Raw genomic sequence first — 21,176 nt, 5'->3', positions numbered from 1 at the left:
CGGGGCCCTGTGCATGGTTGGCTGTGGTGTACTGGGTGTTCTGGAGGGCAGGACTTGCTCAGTGGTACCACTGTAGGGCCCTTAAGCAAGGCTCTTACCCTCACCAGTTCAGAACTGTAATGCGATGTTAGTCGCTCAGGATAAGTGTCTGCCAATTGCTGTAATGTAAATGGTACATACTGTACATATATACATAAACATACATGTAACATATACTATCCTGTGTTAGTTAAGACAAAGCTAATTTTATGGCACATTTTATTGCAAAAGACTTGCAGCTTCCCCTGGATATGAAGATAGAGTAATATTTACATTTATAACAAAGACCATAAACTTTGGTTCTTGTTACCGTTTCGAAACTAGAGCCACTGATGGGCTTCCTGATTGTCATGGTAACCTGGCCTACAGGTTTAGTCATGCTTATCAAGCTGAATTAAATTAATATTAGAAAAAAAAACTCTAAAGCCCTTTCACAGAAGTATGTCAAAGAATGACATCTGTAGTTATCAGAACTATTTCATTGCAGGTCTGGCTCGTAATAGTGGCACAAACTATTTAATTTTTTTCTTTAAAAAATTAAATGATTATTTCTAAATGAGTTTTTTCTGTTACCATGAATTCCCTTACCTTGTATTACATGTTATATGAGGAACTGAAACAATTTAGGGTGAAAATATTTTAAAATAGAGAGACAAAATAGGAAGTGTTCTTGGAGGCATTAAGCTCTGCCCAGATCATAACCATCACATATTCTTCAAAAACGTCTTTCCTAAAATACATGGTAATGCCGGTATCATTAGAATATATTTATATTTTTTTTAAGCCATACTTTAAATGTCAAATATCAGGATAACACATAACACCGCAGGGAGATTTACTCATGATGCAGACTTTATGAAAAGAGAGTGAGGGCTAATGTGGAAGAATTCTCACACTCACACCCTGAATTCCAGGAACTGCTACTAACTCAGAAAAAGGTCAAAAGTTCAGAGTTTCCTTTACCCTGAAAAAGGTAATTGTTTTATTACCAATGTTGTAACAGCTATAAGTATGAGCTTCCAGCCATTGCCCCTTCCCCCAAAAAATAAGCAGCTTGTCATGTTAAAGAGAAATCATGAAGTGTAAACTCTTCTGTCTATAAAGATATAAAATTACAGCTCTCTCTCTGACAGCTATACTGACACTGGAGACTCATTTCATAAATATTAAGCACTTTAAACATCTCTTTACAACAAAGTTTAACTATATCTAGTTATGTGGCGTGTCTGCCATAAAAGTAATTACTTTATAAGCCATATTGTATTAAATGTGGTGCACTTCTATAAAGATCTGAGCTGCTGCTGCTGTACTGTCAGGGCTGCTGTTATAGAAAATAGTGTCGGTGTTGATGGGGAAAAGAGCTTGTAGAAATAGACAAAGCTAAAAGTAAGCTGATTAACTTTAGGCCCTTACTCCACTAAGCCGAATTTGCTCCAGAATCAAGACTGATGCAAATGTTTTCTGACCTGTGGATCGCGCGGTAGAGGACAGTAACGGCTGCTTACAGGCTCTTTTGGGATCGGTTTGAATTTTGTCCTGTGTGTCGGCAAGTTGGAGCATGCTAAAAAATTTTGTCTGGCACATTCCAACATTAATGCCTCAGTAATGGCTTGGGATCAATTCTTAAGTGCCATTATCAAGTCATTATCAATTTTAAGCACATTATAGAGTCCTTATCATTTTTTTTTACTTCCTTTCTTGTTCTGCAGCATTCGGCAACCAAAAATCCTAATATTAAATGTAGATGGAAGTAATGACAGAATTAACAAAGTGATTTTTTTAAAGGAAAATAGTACTGATTAAAAATTGTTATATACAATTCCATCACATAGTCCGATGCATAATATAAATGTCTAAAATCTAAAATGTCTGTGGTTTAATCTTTCCTGTTAATTTCATAATATCATCTAATGACAAATTTACCGTCTAATTTTTTATCTTGAAATATACACTACCGTTCAAAAGTTTGGGGTCACTTTCGAACTCCCTGGTGGTTCCTGATTTTTATTTCTTTCTACATTGTAAAGGAATGCTAAAGGCGTCCAAAAAATGCATTAATCTCCTTTGAACAGTTGATGGTGAGATGTTTCTGCTACTTCTGCTCTGTAAAGACTTCATAACGCCTCTAATCTGAGGTGCTGTTAATTGGTCATTTTTCAGGCTGATAACTCTAAATGAACTTCTCGTCTGAGGCAGAGGTAGGTTTTGGTCTCGCCCTCCTGGGACGGCCTTAATGAGAGCCAGTTTCATTATGGTGCTTGACGGAGTTTGTAAATGCACTTGACAATACTGTTCTTGCAAGAACTATTACAGAAAGGCTGACCTCTGTGTCTTAAAATAACAACTAACTGTTGTTTTTCTTGTTGTTATGTAATTACCTAATTCCATATGTGTTATTTTATAGTTTTGAAATCCCCAGTATTGTTGTAGAATGTAGAAAATAAATCACTAAACAAAAACAAAGAAATTTGCAAGTGACCCCAGGGCATGGAAAAGGGCATGATTTTTTACTCACATGTACTCACAACGCCCCCAGGGCGTATAATGTATACCACACACCTTACACTGCATGGCTCTGCATTGAGTTAAATCAAACACAAAGGAACGCATCACTATTTATACTATTTTTTATGACAACATATATTTTATGACAACATTCAGGGAATAAAACACTTACCGAAAGAATCCATTAAAACACACACAATATTATGTGTAATGTATGACAGCTTCAGCATACACTTGTACTGCTGAAGCTCAGAATCGAGTTACAAAATAAAAACACAAAGCAAAAAGAAAGGGTAATAATAATAATAATAATAATAATAATAATATTGATAAAATAAGGAAAAAAATAAATAAAAATTCTCTCCCTCGTGCAAGAGAATTTATTGTAAAAATGTTTATTACAATCTTATACAAGCTTAAAAAGTGAAAATGCTGAAATGTTATGTCTGTCCTGTGTTTATTATTATTTTGAACCCATTTTGAAAGTTGAATCAAACACAAGCTTGTGTACTGTTTTAATTAATTAATTAATTAATTAATTAATTAATTAAAAATAAATCAATTAATATTGAAAGTTTCACAAATGAAGCTAATTGTTCAGGCACTGAATTTACACAAAAGCCTGCATGCTGTCACAGGGTTACATTAAACATGTACAGTGTGCCATCTACTGGCCAAATAATACAGTGGTGTGAAAAACTATTTGCCCCCTTCCTGATTTCTTATTCTTTTGCATGTTTGTCACACAAAATGTTTCTGATCATCAAACACATTTAACTATTAGTCAAAGATAACACAAGTAAACACAAAATGCAGTTTTTAAATGATGGTTTTTATTATTTAGGGAGAAAAAAATCCAAACCTACATGGCCCTGTGTGAAAAAGTAATTGCCCCCTGAACCGAATAACTGGTTGGTCCACCCTTAGCAGCAATAACTGCAATCAAGCGTTTGTGATAACTTGCAACGAGTCTTTTACAGCGCTCTGGAGGAATTTTGGCCCACTCATCTTTGCAGAATTGTTGTAATTTAGCTTTATTTGAGGGTTTTCTAGCATGAACCGCCTTTTTAAGGTCATGCCACGACATCTCAATAGGATTCAGGTCAGGACTTTGACTAGGCCACTTCAAAGTCTTCATTTTGTTTTTCTTCAGCCATTCAGAGGTGGATTTGCTGGTGTGTTTTGGGTCATTGTCCTGCTGCAGCACCCAAGATTGCTTTAGCTTGAGTTGACGAACAGATGGCCGGACATTCTCCTTCAGGATTTTTTGGTAGACAGTAGATTTCATGGTTCCATCTATCACAGCAAGCCTTCCAGGTCCTGAAGCAGCAAAACAATCTCAATTGATCTCAATTACTTTTGTTCTCATTTGTTCCTGAATTTCTTTGGATCTTGGCATGATGTCTAGCTTTTGGTCTACTTCTCTGTGTCAGGTAGCTCCTATTTAAGTGATTTCTTGATTGAAACAGGTGTGGCTGTAATCAGGCCTGGGGGTGACTACAGAAATTGAACTCAGGTGTGATAAACCACAGTTAAGTTATTTTTTAACAAGGGGGGCAATCTTTTTTTCACACAGGGCCATGTAGATTTGGAGTTTTTTTTCTCCCTTAATAACGTAAACCTTCATTTAAAAACTGCATTTTGTGTTCAATTATGTTATTTTTGACTAATAGTTAACGGTTTTTGATGAGCAGAAACATTTAAGTGTGACAAACATGCAAAAGAATAAGAAATCAGGAAGGGGGCAAATAGTTTTTCACACCACTGTATGTAAAACAGTTTTAAAGGAAACATGACACTGCACGTATTGTACTTTCCACAATATAAAATTAAGGTTTCATTTTGATGTAAATAAATGTGTTTCTGTTATATTGAAAATTTAGATTATTTGTTTTCTCTATTGTGAACTCATGCTGGAGTAATATGCAGAGATGGCTATAGGTAAAAGATGTTGTTCCATGCATCATAGAGTAAACTATTAAATTTGCTGTATTTGTTGTTGTTAAGGAAATGACAAAGCTGTTTATCTATCTTACATATATTATACCCTGTATTTTTTATTTTTATTTTTTGCACATTTTTAACATATAATCAGTTGCAAGAAAACGTATGTGAACCATTTGGGATTATGTGAAGTTTTGCATAAATTGGTCATAAAATGTGCTCTGATCTTTATCTTAGTCACAACAATAGAAAAACACAGTTTGCTTAAAATAATAATACACAAACATTATATGTTTTCACGTTTTTATTGAACATAACATGTAAACATTTACAGTGCAGGGTGGAAAAAGTATGTGAACCTTTGGACTTAATAACTGGTTGACCCACCTTTGGCAGCGATAACCTTAACCAAACGTTTCCTGTAGTTGCAGATCAGACCTGCACAATGATCTGGAGTCATTTTGGACCACTTCTCTTCACAAATCTGTTTTAGTGTAGCAATATTCTTGGGATGTCTGGTGTGAATCGCTCTCTTAAGGTCATGCCACAGGATTTCAATCTGGTTAAGGTCAGGACTCTCCAGAAGGCGTATTTTGTTTTGTCTTTAGCTGACACTCTAGGATTCTTCTTTACCCTTATTTAGCATTCTGCGCTGTGCTATTGCAGTCATCTTTACAGGACGGCCACACCTAGGGAGAGTAGCAACAGTGCTGAACTTTCTCCATTTGTAGACAGTCTGTCTTACCATGGACACATGAACATTAAGGCTCTTGGAGGTATTTTTTTAACCCTTTCCAGATTCATGCAAGTTAACAATTCTTGGTCATAGGTCTTCTGAGAGCTCTTTTCTGCAAGACATGGTTCACATCAGGCAGTGCTTCTTGAAACCAGTGAACCCAAAACTGGTGTGTTTTTAAAGGGCAGGACAGCTTTCAGCAACACATTCAATATCATCACACTGATTGGACTTAAGGTTGGCTCACTCCTGGTTCCAATTAGCTCTTGGAGAAGTCATTAGGCTAGAGGTTCACATACATTTTTCCACCCTGCACTGTGAATATTTACATGTTATGTTCAATAAAAATATAGGGCCAGGGGTAGCTCAGTGGTTAAGGCATTGGACTACGGTTCGGAGGATCCCAGGTTTAAACCCCACAACCACCAAGTTTCCTCTGTTGGGCCCTTTAGCAAGGCCCTTACCCTCAACTGCTCAGATGTGTAATGAGATAAAAATGTAACATGAAAACATATAATGTTTGTGTAGTATTATTATAAGCAGACTGTGTGAACATTTTATGACCAATGCATGCAACTCCACATAATCCCAAAGGGTTCACATACACATACTTATATATATATATATGGTTAATGCTAAACTCCGGAGTTGCACAGTGCCATAATAATGTTTTTATTTTTGTTCAATTTATGGCATAAGAAGTAATAATGCATCAATGTTTGCTGAAAATATTGTGCATTTTTTCAATTTCTAAGAGAGACTGTGTTAATATCTTTTCAATTAAAAAATTACCTAAATCTGTTATTTATCACAACTTTTGCACATTCATCCTGTACACCTTCATCCTTAGTTCTGTGTGAATGTGCTCTCCAAGTCTCTTCTCAAGTAGTTCTTTTTCTGAATAAAAATCAATAAAAATTTTACTTACCTCCCTCTCTTACCATAAGCATTGAACCCCCAACACTTTACTTATGGTTCTGTGGATCATTTATGTTTGACAGTGCTGTTTACTTTGTCATCACTGACATAAAGTATTTACTAAATAAAGAGATAGTAGTGTCTATTGTGAGTGCAGTGTGATAAAATCTTGCTACTTGGTCTTTCACATGCCAACAGGTATAGTAAGGATTAGTGATGGTTGTCTTACCCAGTAGATAGGTTGTATGAGGTGACATGGAGGGGATCCATGCAGACTTCCAGCTGGAGTCCCACAGGGTTCAGCACTTGGTCTTGGTAAGGTCATAGCCTCGCATGGCTTTTCATACCATTGCCATGCAGATGACACGCAACTTATTCTTTCCTTTCCTCCCTCAGACACTCAGGTTGTCTCAGCATGTCTGGCAGATATCTCAGCCTGGATGGCAGCTCATCAGCTGAAGCTCATACTGAATAAAACCGAACTGCTGTTCATCCCCGGTGATTCATCCCCTGGTCAAAAACCTGTGAACTCCCTGAACAACAATAAGATAACTCCTTCAGCCACTGCACGCAATCTTGGGGTAACTGTGGACAATCATCTGTCATTTTCCCCACAAATTGCTAACCTTACTCGCTCTTGTTGACTTGCTGAAGGATGTATTTGAGTTTGTTAACTTTTTTATATGTACTCACTCTTACACAAGCACCCACCCCACAGACAATCTGGAAATGATACTTTGCCTACTCCGCATATCTTTGGACTGTGGGAGGAAATTGGAAACCCACCAAGCACAGGAAGAAAATGTAAACTTGATTCATACACAGTCCAGAGGCAGGAATTGAACCCACGGCGCTGGAGGTGCAAGGTTACAGTGATAACAACTACACTACTGTGTCACCTAGGTTACGATATATTAAATGACATTAACACATCACTTACATTGCAGAGTGCTTACATTGCAGGTCTTGAAGAACTTGTCATCCTTGTGCAGGTAAACAGGAAGTGCACAAATAGATAAATCAAAAGTATTCTTATTTTTTGCACAAATATTTTCCAAGCATAAACTGGCTGTACCTGTGTATTTTCTACACAATTTGTTATTAATCTATATATTTAATTCAATTATCTAAAGCAAATATGCATTATCTTAAAGATGTAAACGTAACAACCAACTGTCAGGGATAACCCCTGGGGGGTCATGAGGGTCAGGGGTAACTCCTCAACACCATGGACTCTATATCATGTTATTCTGAACTGCACTTCCCAAAGGACATCACACCATAGTCTTGTCTTTATATTCACCTAGACTAGACCTAGTCTAAAATCTAGTTTCTGTTGATTAGTTTGGTTATAAATATTCTTGTCCTGGGTTTAGTTGGTCTCTCACATCTGTTGTGTTAGTTCTGCTTTTGTACGCTGTTGTTTTGGTCCTTTTAAGCTTACCCATTTGTTCATCTCTGTTTTTGTTCAGTGTTCTATAAATAAACAAAACCTTTTTTTATTTATTTATATAGATGTCTGTAAAGTTTTAAAGTTGCATAGTAGAAGAAGCGAGTTGCTCTGCCTGTCCACTGTGCTTTGATAAGCTTTTCTGGAGCCAGGAGAGACTCAGTTAAACACACACACATGTTATCTGTCAGAAAGGTCTCTGTAAGTTACAGTAGGTGTCAGTCAAGAGATGAACATAGTAATAACACAAGAATATGGTGCTAGGCTCCGCCCCCCAGTTTCAGCTGCATAAAAGGTTTGGACATTTTAAGAAATCAGGATATCATGTTGGAGTCGAGACTAATGCTATCAATCGATCTGCTGGATTTTGGAACTATTGGCTAGCATATTTTATCTGGCGTGCTCCTATTTTATCAGTTATGAACCTTGTGAACTGAAAGCTAATGACGTCTCTGTCTCTGTCTTGCTCAGCTAAATTAATAAGCCCTGGAGTTTAAACATCCTTTACATAATGAATACTTCATTCTAGGACCAGAACAAAGGCACATGTTTTAGCAGTACAGTAGGTGTCACTAATGAACCGTGTGTTAAATGTGGCTTTGTAATGTACCTTTACCCAAATCAATCAAAAAGAGTTTCAACACTTGACTTCTTTCCACAATTTGATGAAATCATAAGATATAAAGACTGCACTTCATGACTGTGAGAAGGTCTTATATGTTATATAAGTTAATCTATAATTTGATATTTAATTTTAAACCACATGCTACATTATTTAAACAAACATATTTATTTTTTCTGTGTTTCACCCATAGAACACAGTAGTTCCAAGCTGAAATTATTTAATGTCAAATTTACTATTTTGGGTTATTAAGGTTTTAGATTTGACGACCAAAGCAGACTAATAACTCTTAGAATTTTATAGTAGCGCAGTATTTAAACAGAGTTTGAGGAGAGGTTTAGAATCTATACACACTCTGTATAGTTCAATAGCGTTTAAAAAGGTTGCACAATGTAACATGCAAAATGTAAACTAAATACATTTTAATACGTTTTAATGTTAGTGGTTTTATATTGATATATATTTAGCAATTTTTTCTTTGGGATTAATAAAGTTCTTTGAATCTTCAATCTTAAAATACAGTATAAGTAAGTTCTTGTGTTGATTTAAATGTTTTTACTGTAAGTTTCTAACTTTCACAACATGTAGATACAAACACCCATTTGGTTTAAATAGTTTAATGTGATAATACAGTATAATGGTAATGCATGTTTATTAAATTTACCCGTTTTTCATTTTATATTTATGCAAGAAAGCAGACTAATAATTTTTCTTCTTTAGAGGGTGATAATATCACTAGTAAATGTAACTCTTTGTAGTGATTTATGTACAGTACGACCCTTAAGTCTTGTTCACACTCATATTTGACTTTCTACCTGGATACTGCAGTGTCACAGAAATAACTGATCTGATTGGATGATTTTACACAGAGGCACTGAACACTGACACTGAAGCATCTGTCACATCTATTACTTTCCTGAGGTAGTGTTCAGGCGACTGTAGTGTATTACTGGTGGTTAACTCGTGCTCTCTCCTGTTGCTTTAAAGATGAAGCTACTTTTAATATTTTTCACACTATCATGCATTAAGGACGCCGGCGCTCAGAGTGAGTTTTGTTGAATTCTTCTGTTGGTTATAAATTTGACAAAAAATGTATAACATATTTATAAAACATTTGGTGATCTGTGACTGTAACTAGAATACAGATTCTGTATTATGGAATACCGTACATGTTAAAACTAGCAGATACCACGTAATAATGAAAACAAGGTTTTCATTTGCATCTTATAGCTTTTTTCCAAATCACTACTATAGTTGTAATAATGTTTATTTAATTTTGGGTATTATTATCTTTATTATAACTGTGATATTTTAAGTAGATATTCTTAAAATTTATACTTTTGTATTTTTTATTTGCCTAATTTTATTTGTAAATTTGCATTATGTTGCACTTCATAAAATGTGATTTCGTAACATTTATTTAGTTTTTGTTGTTATTGTTGTTGTATGATATGATGCTTAATGCTCAATTTATTACACTGACAGCTTGTTGCTGCTGAGTTTTAGAAACAAAAAAAACTCCATGTTTTTTTTTTTGTTTGTTTGTTTTTCCCCACAGTTAAGCTTGTAGACTTAGGTATGGCTGGATGCAGTGACTCAGATGAAGAGTTTGTGGTGGAACATGATGATGAGGAAGTATTACACACCGATTTTAAAAAACAAGGTCTGGTGATGAAGTTACCTACATTTTTAGACCCTATAAAATGGCCTGCTGCTTATGACCTCAGTGTCTCACTGGAAGAGCTCTGCAAACACGACATTGATCAAGCAGTGAAAGCCTACAAAAGTCCTCCTGAAGCTCTGGGTGAGTAAATAGAGGAGCATCAGTGTTCTTCTCCAAACACACCTGCATTTATTTATCAGCTCAAAATATACTGATTATTTACTTAATGTATCTACCTTTGTTTTATATTGCCTAAGTCAAGTGCAGATGTATTTTCTCTATTTATATTATTTTCTCAAATAGAACATAAATATGAAGTCTAATTTGCATTTTGGGTTTATGTTGTAGAATATAATAAATCCTTTCCTAAAATGTGTCTGCAGGTAGTGTACACTCACAAGCTGCTAAGCTAATATATTCTTCTTTTGTTATTATTATTATTATTATTATTATTATTATTATTATTGTTGTTGTTGTTGTTGTACACAGATATTCCACAAAACTCCATCTATCCCAGAGATAATGTGAGAGTTGGTAGAAAAAGCACACTCATCTGTTATTCAGCACGTTTCTTCCCTCCTCCTGTCCGCATCACCTGGACCAGAAACGGTGTAAATGTGACAGATAAATCCTCACTCAGTCAGTACTACCCGAATGAAGACAACACCTACAACCAGTTCTCCCACCTGCCCTTCACTCCACAGGAGGGAGACGTTTACACCTGCACGGTGGAGCACAAGTCCCTGGAGACACCCGACACCAAGACATGGGGTGAGACCACATAAAAACCTGCCAGAGACAATACATCAAATGTTTAACCCCGTAACAAATAATAAGCAATTTAATGTTACTCACTCACTCATTGTCGTTACTGCTTTATCCTGTATTCACGCTCGCAGAATTTAATGTTACTAAATGCTATTAAATACACATTTTGTTAAACGTACAAGTGACTGATCTAACACTGCCATGTGTGCATGTGTGTGTAGAGGTGGATGTTGAGATTCCCAGTGTGGGTCCGGCTGTGTTCTGTGTAGTGGGTCTGGCTGTAGGACTGCTCGGAGTCGCTACTGGAACTTTCTTCCTCGTCAAAGGAAATTAAAGCTCACATTACTGCTCTGAAGATCTACAATCTCAATAAATCCATAAAGTTCCTTAACTGTATCTAATACATTGCTAAAATGAATGTTGGTGAAAAAGTAACAAACAGAAATAATATTACAAAATGTGTAATAATTGTAATACATTTGCATTTTAAACTGCATTAGCAGGTATTATAGGAGTCATACAGGCCCCTTTATGCATATCAATTTTGTGGCTTTTTTTTTTTATCATACACATGCCATTCACAATGAGATATTCAGTTCATAGGATATAGATGCAAAGTTCACAAGCCAGCCTAAGAGACATAAACTCACCTCTGAATATAATATTTCCCATAATTATGCCCCAGCTAGGACTTGCACACAAGCAGCAAACAACAGACACGTGTTCGTGTGTATTTTGTTTGTCTCAGAGATCATAAATTTATGCTATTACCAAACACCTTAAATAAGGAATCAACATGTGGTTTTGCCCTATTACTGTAGCTTGTACAGTATAAACACCGCACATGCCAGACTTATTAATAAGTGTCATGGTTAAATCTCTCCATACTGAGTGTATCGCGCAAGTTTACCAGCTGTATTGTTAAACCACTTTAATGCTTTCTGCTCACTCTGATACAGTGAGTGTCATGTTTATTTAATTCTTCTGTATCACGTTATTGCTGATATGTTTATAAAGTTTTAGAAATTATATTATTATAGTTTTTGATATTTTATTATTTCCACAGTTAAGCGAGTAGGTAAAGATGTGGGTGGATGCTCTGAATCATTGAGTAGTATTGTAAGATCATGAAGAAGATGAATGTTTCCCCCTGATAGAAAAAAATAAATAAATAATGATAGTGAAGGAGTTGCCTGATTTTGCTGACCCTATAAAATGAGCTGGTCTCTATAAGCTCAGATTGAAAGTTTCTGAAGCTCTGGATAAGTAATAAAATGAGCATCAATATGCAGATCCCCAACGTCCTACCACCTTCTCACATTATTCTGCACATTGTTTTCCCCATAACTGGACATGGTTCTACATTTTACCTTAACCCTTCTGTATTTTATTATAATTTTTATATTCCTATTTTATTCTATTATTTTATTTTTATTACTTTATTATTTGTATATAATGTTTTTTCTTTCCATATTTGTCTATATTTCTAATTTGTAATATATATATAAATATATAAATTTTTATAATAAAACTTAGTCTGTGTATTGACAAATATGTGCCATTTGTTTCCTAATATATTTAAATATATTTACCTTCTTTTGTTTCTCCGTTGTTCTGCCTTAGTGAATCATACACTCCCGTTCAAAAGTTTTAGAACACTTTCTAACTCCATGATGGTTCCTGATTTTTATTTCTTTCTACATTGTAAAGGAATGCTGAAGGCGTCCAAAAAATGCATTAATCTCCTTTGAACAGTTAATGGTGAGATGTTTCTGCTACTTCTGCTCTGTAAAGACTTGATAACGCCTCTAATCTGAGGATTTTTCAGGCTGATAACTCTAAATGAACTTCTCGTCTGTGGCAGAGGTAGGTTTTGGTCTCGCCCTCCTGGGACGGTCTTCATGCATTTTAGGAAGAACGGTCAAAAATTCCCATAAACATTTCCCTAACCTTGTGGAAAGTCTTTACAGAAGAGGTGAAGCGGTTACAGCTGGAAAGGGCCAACATTATATTAAACCCTATAGATTAAGACTTGAATTTTACTCAAGTTCATATGCATGTAAAGGCAGGCGAGCGAATACTTTTTGCTACATAGTGCATTTTGTACAAAGAAAACAGAAATCAACCAGTAATACAATATAAAAAGATATAGCAAAAATGTAAAGAGTGTATTACATTCAGGTTGTACTCTATGGAATAAGATCACTGTCAAAAATATTTTTGCGTAAAAAAAAAAAAGATTTGTGTGTAATTCTGTCTTTTGTCTGAGTTGGATTCCAAAATCCACGGCCATGACAGCTTACAGATACGAGATTTCGTGTGTTTGTTACAATACAACTCTGAAATATATGAATCTGACCGTTTAAAGACACAAATCTCGTTTTTACAACCCCTCTGTTTCATGGACGAATTGCGAAATTACGCCCACGAATTGTGTGTTAAACCACTGTCAAAAATACGTCATCAAGGCCACATGCACAGGCATTACTATCCGAGGGAAGAGGAATCGATTTGTAAAAACAAGTTTTGTGTCTGTAAACGGTCAGAGTCGTATATTTCAAAGTTGTATTGTAACAAACACACAAATTCTCGTATCTGTAAGCTGTCGTGGCCGTAGATTTTGGAATCCAACTCTGACAAAAGACAGAATTACACACAAATCTTTTTTTCTACGCACAAATATTTTTGACAGTGATTTTATTCCATAGTACTCACTATAACACATTACGTCCGCAATGTGGCATTTTTTGTTTGTTTGTTTATTTGCCATGTTGACTATTGTGCTAACACGCTACTGTTTGCACTAAGATCCAGCACCCACTTCAAACACATTCTATTGTATATACAGTATTCATATATTTATTATGTTTTAGTGCAATTATCTTTTATTACGTAAAATTACGTGTTTATTATTACGTTTCCTATTGCTGCTGGTCTCTGAGAGCTACCAAACAAATCCCACTGTATCACTACAATGACAATATAGTCTATTTATCTCAATATCTTTATCTCTATCTGATCTTTTTTATGCTGATGCTGATAATAAATAACATGCAATACAAACTTATCCACATGCAATGCTTAAAGAAATATACAATATTACAAATTGTTAATACTTTCTTTGAACATCACATTTTAAAATGTAAAATTTTCCAGTTTATCAGTTAGAAATTGTACTTTAGCTCAAAGACCCGTACTGGAGCAAGGTTTCCACTCCACATTTAACTAGAAATATTGGTAGACTATATTGAACCTTGGTTAAATGTGAAATGTAAGGTGGTGACTGATGATGCAGTGTCTCTGCAGCGTGTGATTGGTCAGTTTAATAACACTGAGTGAGTGAGTGAGTGAGTGAGTACACAGCACACTGAATTCTCTCAGTCTTTCACAATCAGAGAAGATGGTAAAGCTGTGGATCTGTCTCCTGGTGCAGTTATCCACGCTGGATACAATAGGTATGTTTATTTATTGTTTTAATTCTAAAGTATTTTTGCAATATTATTTGAGAAATATAATAAAATGAATTGTGTGGAATAAACTGGGTTTATTGGGGGAGTGTAAATAAAGACTAATGACTAAGTAGCTCTAATGTGTCTGTATTAATGATGTTTATTTATTTATATGGTATCATTTATAGGTGGATATTACTATGAGCTGAGATCGGAGTGCATTCACAGCTCCAGAGATTTAAGTGATATGGTTTTTTTGCATATTCGAATTTTCAACAAGATTAGGTACGTATGGTTTAACAGTACAGTCGGCAAGTTTCAGGGCTACACTCAGTATGGCATTTATAATGCAGAGAGCTTTAACAATGACACAGCCACCTTGGAAACAGTGCGAGCTGTTTTGAATGACATCTGTAAGTACAATGTACGGAACTTCTACCCAACTACAGATGATCCGTCAGGTAAGCCATAATTTTATTTTTTAAATGACTAATTATAATTATAATTAAAGTTACATGATCTGGAACATTAAATGATATGTATTGACATAGAAAAACATGTAATGTCTGTGGTGCTGTGGTTCTTTCTGCAGTTGAGCCGGAGGTTGAAGTGAAGTCAGTGAAGCAGTCAGATGGATCACATCCTGCTATGTTGATGTGCAGCGCTTACAGCTTTTTTCCAAAGTTCATTAAAGTGACCTGGCTAAGAAATGGGAGAGAAGTTCAGGGAGGTGTGACGTCCACAGAGGAGATGGCTGATGGAGACTGGTACTATCAGGTCCACTCATATCTGGAGTACATGCCTGAATCTGGAGAGGAGATCTCCTGTGTGGTGGAACACGCCAGCTTCAAAAAGCCCATGAGCTTCAAGTGGGGTGAGTCTGATCACATTAAGCTAAACTAAAATAAGAGACATATTTGTGAAACAGGACACAACTGATTCCTTCTATAAATGTTGCTACACCACAGACCCCTCTCCTCCTGCGTCTGATAAGAGTAAGATCGCTATCGGAGCTTCAGGTCTGGTGTTGGGGATCGTGCTCTCAGCTGCTGGGTTCATCTACTACAAGAAGAAATCATCAGGACCTTACTGGGGTGAAGATCTTCCATCAAGATCTTCCAAAAATGTATTATTCAACCATAAAGACATCTAACTTAAGACATGAACTAGTGAGAAACAGGTGCAAATGATGATAGATGATCAGGCCGGTGATTAATATACAGGTAGTCCCCGACTTACGGACAAGTTCTGTTCTGGGAGCATGTTTGTAAGTTGGATTTGTTCTTAAGTCCAACAAAGTGAGTCTTTGACATGAATATACAATGTAAAGCATACCAATCCACTTGAGTAAATCTCTGTGCCCCTCCCCACACTGCCATCTGGTGGCCAAAACCCATAAATGCGTCTAAAGACATTAATCTCCACGTGAAATGTAACAGTGTTCCGCATTTTTAAATCGCAAGGAGAATACCGGGCACCAGTCTTTCACTGCATTGGATTTTGAACTCTGTTATGTTGATAATTTTCTGAAATTTCGATTATTCATCCTCAGGACACCTATTTTCTATCATCATGCTCCCAGACTTATTTTTTTAAACTAGTGTCTTGTAGCCTTCACATGCATATGAATTTGAGTAACATCCAATCCTTATGCTAAAGAATTTTTATATGATGTTAGCCCCACCCCCTTTTCAGCTGTATAACAGCTTCAACTTTAAAAAAGTCTTTCCACAAGATTCATTTTAAATTTGGGAATTTTTGACCATTCTTTCAGAAGCGCATTTGTGAGGTTAAACAATAATGTTGGACGAGAAGGACTGGCCCGCAGTCTCCGAGCCCAACTCCTGAAAAACAACCACACACTAATTCCAACATGACTGCGCACCGGTGCACAAAGCAAGACCCATAAAGACATGGATGAGCAAGTTGAGTGTGGAAGAACATGACTGACTTGCACAGCGTCCTGACCTCAACTCGACAGAACACTATTGAAATGAATAAGGGCAGAGACTGCAAATGTTTGTACAGTAAGTCTGGGGACTACCTGTACTGCTGATGCTGATTCCTGAGTGATTGGAACAGACAAGAGGGAAAATGAGGTTCGGCACTTTGCAGCCTGTTGCAGTAAAAAAAAAAAGTCCCATTTCTTTGATTTAATTTACATCATTTAATTTTATTTCATATGAAGAAATATAGAGAGGGGATTAAGATTTTTTTGCACAGTTTTGTATTTTTAATGCAATTGCGGTTCTGTGTAAATGTCCTTCTTTTTTAACCAGAAAAAAATAAACAAGTTCATTCATAGTCATCAAACTCAAATGCTTTTTTTATTATTATTTCACACTCCGCTAGAATGGGGATACATCAAGATATTTAAATCTTAAACCTAATATTCATTGCATTTTAATTTAACAAACCTGTGATCATTTGAATCTGAAATTTTGCAAGAACTGTGATAAATGCACTATGTACATTATTTGTGTGTGTCTTTATGCGATGCTACCCTGATTAGGGTATAAACATCTTATTAGACACTTCTCTGTCTTGAAACCCAGCTATAAGAAAAGAGTCAGATGAGCACAGTGGCATGGTTTTACATAACGTCACGCTGAAGTGGCTCATTCTTTTTTACTTTTAGACATTTGCCTGGCTGAATGGACACCTTTTTACCATTTTAATTATGATTACACAGCATTTATATATTTGTCTTTCATTTTCATTAAAAGTAATATTTTATTTATTTATTTATTAATTTTAAGTGTATGTCTTTTCTGCAAGCATAAATTGTTTTCTTCTGCTCAATTCTACTGTAGATTACATACAGATTGGATTGTAATAAAGAAATGCATTGCCCGCACTGGACTACACTTTTTAAGTGCTATTTTATGCACTACTGAGACTGAAAGTCATATTGTTAACATAAAATGAATTTGCTTTGATTCATGCTGCGGAGTGTGTGTTATGTGTGTGCGTGCGCGCGCGTAATTTGACACCGCACACACATAATACACACACGCTGCAGCGCAAGAGATAGAAAAACACACACACACAGTGCCTGTGCACATAAACGGAAACATTTATCTGTCATGATTCATTTTTACTTTTTTTAAGGTGAAGTACGGGTTAATTTGTTTTATTTTTACTTTATATTTTGTGTTAATTATTTTTATGTATTTATTTTTTGGGGCTGTGGAACGAATAATTTCAATTTCCTTTATTTATTATGGGAAGATCCGCTTTGGTTTACAAGGGTTTTGGAATATGAGCCTGCTTCCAGAACGAAATATGCTCATAATCCAATGTTCCACTGTATTCATGTAGAATTTAAACACATATCCATTATATAGCAGAGCTTAAAATTGCAAGATGCTGTATACCAAGATGCGGTATAAACGAAACATGTAAATAATATAGTACATGGTACCAATATACAGTAGCACATACAGTAAAATGACACTATACTTACATTATAATAATGCTAACATTCTTATGTAAAATATGCATCACAAAATATAGGTCAACATCTACTGTATATAAAGATGCCATTTTTAAAACAGAGTTAGCTAGTGTGTCGTCTACTCAGTTTAACAAAAAAAAGCGAATTTAAAACAGCAGTGAGTCCATCTCCTTTCACTGTTAGCCACATCAGAAGTCCAGAAGAAACTAGAGAAGGCTTCTAATATTTTTTATTAATTTTACACACAGTATTGAGGAACCTATTGTTCCCAGGCTGTGATAATTATTTTAGCTTTCCTCCCTACAGAAGGGGGAGGAGTTATAAAGTTTGATGGTCTATTACAAAAACAGCCTTTTTCCAACTTAGAAATATTACCAAGTTTAGGAACATTCTATCCGTATCTGATGCAGAAAAGCCTTCATGCATTCATGACTTCCAGACTGGACTATTGTAATGCATTACTAGGTGGTTGTCCTGCATCCTCAATAAACAAGCTTCAGTTAGTCCAAAATGCAGCCGTCAGGGTTCTCACTAGATCCAAAAAATATGATCATATAACCCCAATATTATCATCCCTGCACTGGCTACCTGTTCAGTTTAGAATTAATTTCAAACTAGCATTACTTCCATACAAGGTTCTAAATGGTTTAGCTCCCATATATCTAGCCAGTTTACTGACACATTACAATCCAGCACGCTCCTTAAGATCGCAAAACTCCGGACTTCTGGTAGTTCCCAGAATATCAAAATCTACAAAAAGGGGTAGAGCGTTCTTATATTTAGCTTCTAAGCTAAATACAGTATCTAGGCTAATTCTTTTCTTTCCCCCCTTGTTTTCTTTTTTTTTTAACCAACCCGAGGCATCTGGAGATTGTGCCAGCTCCAGTAGGCAGAGGCCAACCCTGCGAAGATCTTGAGGCATCCAGAGAAGGACCAGATCCAGCTAGATTCTGCTTCATGATGGCTTGGATCTACACATGCTGCTCCTGAGCTCTCAGTGACCCAGACCCCCTCTGTTCTCTGCACCTGCTGACTCATCCCTGTGCTGAACTGGACTCCATGATAACTTGGACAACTTTTGTTATACTGAACTACACTTACAGCAGCCTAACACATGATGTTATATAATTTCTGTTATCCGTTATCACCTAAATGAAGATGGGTTCCCTGTTGAGTCTGATTTCTCTCAAGGTTTCTTCTTATTGCCATCTCATAGAGTTTTTCCTTGCCACCATCACCCTTGGCTTGATCATCAGGGACAAACTCACAATCTTATTATTATCTAAACACATTTTTTTTCTCACTCATACACACTTCCATAAATTTCCGTTACATTTTGTGAAGCTGCTTTGAGACAATGACCACTGTTAAAAGCTCTATATAATTGAACTGAATTGAATGGTTTTTGAAGGAAAGACCACCAGTGGTTTTCTGTGGCGCTACTTGGTGGCCTCAATCAATGGCTGTACATGGTCTAGTAGGACTCCAGTGTGGCATGCAGCAAATGGAACATATTGTTCTCAGAGATTTCTTCAGCATTCTCCTCTCAGACACCTCTATCAAATACTCCAGCTCCACTCCAATGACATAGCCACCTTTCTAATAAGTTAGTATGTTGCCATTAGGTGTCTTTACTCTGCTAACCCAATACACTATGGCACTGAAAATGGAACTGCTAACCGTTGAGTCATAAAACATCTGCAGAATGGTTCTACAGACATTGAAAGACCTGTCTCTTGTAAAAGTATAGGCGGCTCTGACTCTTCCTATACAGAGCATATGTGTTTTTAATCCAGTTTAGTTTATTGTCTATGTGGACACCTAGATACTTATACCCACAATCTCCACCTCAGTACCCATGATGTTGTTTGGATTATTGGGTGTTTTCTGCTTCCCAAAATCCAACACCAGTTCTTTTGTCTTAGTAACATTGAGTTGCAGGTGGTTTTGTCCACACCACTCAACGAAGTTGTCCACCACACAGCCCACAATGGCAGAGTCATTGGACAACATTCTGCAGGGGACAGACGGTGAGATGTGTGTTTGTGTGTGTGGTGTTTGTTCAGCATGTATGAACATGTAGGTTACAAAAAATCTTGTGCCATGAAAATGGAAGAGAAAGAAGATCTAAACATTACCCAGGTGATAACCACAGAGAAAAACTGCTATTTTAAAATCTCTTTTTACAAGCAGCCAAAAATGAAATTTGCACTTGTTTTGGGGTGCACATGTTCAGAAGTTATTGGTGATATGTCACATGATAAGCAGCATGATAAATGAAATAATGTTTCATGTCAGATTTTACTTACTCCAGGTATTGATCATGTAATGATATTCCTCAACCGTGATTACCTCATGGGTAAGTTTGATTAATCAGCATAGACTTTTAAGTCTGGTGTGGTGATTATGGTTTCATTTACTTGTTGCCAGAGTTTCAAAACTAAAGCATTTGTTTGGCGTCATGTTTGGTGTGTACGCTTGGAACATTAGCTACTCACAATGACCCCAAATGTTTGCACAATTACTTTACTTATGCTTAGGATCAGAATGTGTCAAATATATCTTACAGAAGTGCTTTGCTGCAATGCACTACGAAAATAAGAATAATCTACATTTTGTTAATACAAGAAGAGTATCTAGTTATCAGAATCGTGTTGTAAAATCTTTCAATTATGTAATGACATGATACTTGTCTAGAAACAATGCATTTAGCACTTTTGTTGAAATAACAAAACAGTCCCACAACTAACAGATCTATCAGGGATAGTTTTTGGTTAATATGGCTTGATCCACAGTAAATAATAATAATAATAATAATAATAATAATAATAAAAGGGATTTAACTTTAACTTTCTGTGATCTTTGGTATGTAAATTATCTCAGTCAACCTCCATCTAGAGTTGAGAAAGGTTCCATGAAGAGCAGAGCCCTCTGCTCCTGTATCTCCAACATGCACTGCCTGCTGTGTTGGCACATAGCTCTGTGAATGTTCAGCAGAATAGTGAGCTGCGATTCTTAAGGTTGATTGCCATGCAGCTGTCATCATGTGGTGCAGTTCTTGGCAAAAGTTGTCCTTCCAGAACACCAACGTTTAACATCTGGCTATTGCATGTAATATTTCAGAAACTGTTCACATCCAACAGTCTTTGGGGTTAACATGTACTGTAACGATGCAGAGAAAACACATCTAGCAAGCAGTCTTTTTGGAGATGGAAGTGCTTTGTTTATGAGAGAGGACAGAGGAGAATGGCCAGACTGATCCAAATTGACAGGGAGGCCATGGTAACTCAAATCTAACTCAAGCTCGAAAGATAAGAAGACAAAAATATGAAGAAGTATGTGCAGGTGTCCTATTAATGTTTTACAAACACATAGGTGGAGGAAAAATTGGTGTCTCAGTGTGTTATGGCACTGATTTACTGATCAGAACTTCAGCCTAACTTTATCTTTTGACTCAATCAATTTAATTTTGTTTTATTTGTATAGCACTTTTTACAACTGTGATTGTCACAAAGCAGCTTTACACAATCAAAAGGAAATTATGGAAGTTTGTATAATATGTGAATGTGTATAAATTAAAATTTCTAGATCGTCCCTGATTGTCCTTAATGAGCAAGCCGAGGGC

General features: G+C 36.1%; 2 protein-coding genes across 2 annotated transcripts; both read left to right on the top strand.

Annotated features, from left to right (window-relative positions):
* The first annotated feature begins 9,124 nt into the window (after positions 1-9,124).
* Positions 9,125-12,096, top strand: LOC128530033 (H-2 class II histocompatibility antigen, A-U alpha chain-like). The gene is made up of 4 exons (XM_053503723.1): positions 9,125-9,259; positions 9,773-10,018; positions 10,367-10,648; positions 10,867-12,096. Exons 1-4 carry the CDS (start codon positions 9,202-9,204, stop codon positions 10,977-10,979), a joined length of 699 nt encoding a protein of 232 aa, XP_053359698.1. The 5' UTR covers positions 9,125-9,201; the 3' UTR covers positions 10,980-12,096.
* A 1,913-nt stretch (positions 12,097-14,009) lies between these two features.
* Positions 14,010-16,407, top strand: LOC128530024 (rano class II histocompatibility antigen, A beta chain-like). Its single transcript, XM_053503715.1, has 4 exons — positions 14,010-14,100; positions 14,283-14,555; positions 14,687-14,968; positions 15,063-16,407. Exons 1-4 carry the CDS (start codon positions 14,046-14,048, stop codon positions 15,245-15,247), a joined length of 795 nt encoding a protein of 264 aa, XP_053359690.1. The 5' UTR covers positions 14,010-14,045; the 3' UTR covers positions 15,248-16,407.
* Positions 16,408-21,176: the final 4,769 nt, after the last annotated feature.

Source organism: Clarias gariepinus, chromosome 9 (assembly GCF_024256425.1).
Source record: "Clarias gariepinus isolate MV-2021 ecotype Netherlands chromosome 9, CGAR_prim_01v2, whole genome shotgun sequence".
Taxonomy (NCBI): domain Eukaryota; kingdom Metazoa; phylum Chordata; class Actinopteri; order Siluriformes; family Clariidae; genus Clarias; species Clarias gariepinus.
Note: the sequence above shows the minus strand (reverse complement) of the source record. Positions and strands in the feature narration are given on the sequence as shown.

What these genes read in the sequence shown, in the direction of transcription:
- LOC128530033 (XM_053503723.1), top strand. Translation starts at nt 9,202, where the DNA reads ATGAAGCTACTTTTAATATTTTTCACACTATCATGCATTAAGGACGCC. An exon ending in TAAGGACGCCGGCGCTCAGA is followed by an intron (nt 9,260 to 9,772) that starts GTGAGTTTTGTT and finishes TTTTCCCCACAG; the next exon opens with TTAAGCTTGTAGACTTAGGT. An exon ending in AAGTCCTCCTGAAGCTCTGG is followed by an intron (nt 10,019 to 10,366) that starts GTGAGTAAATAG and finishes TGTTGTACACAG; the next exon opens with ATATTCCACAAAACTCCATC.
- LOC128530024 (XM_053503715.1), top strand. Translation starts at nt 14,046, where the DNA reads ATGGTAAAGCTGTGGATCTGTCTCCTGGTGCAGTTATCCACGCTGGAT. An exon ending in ATCCACGCTGGATACAATAG is followed by an intron (nt 14,101 to 14,282) that starts GTATGTTTATTT and finishes TATCATTTATAG; the next exon opens with GTGGATATTACTATGAGCTG. An exon ending in AACTACAGATGATCCGTCAG is followed by an intron (nt 14,556 to 14,686) that starts GTAAGCCATAAT and finishes TTCTTTCTGCAG; the next exon opens with TTGAGCCGGAGGTTGAAGTG.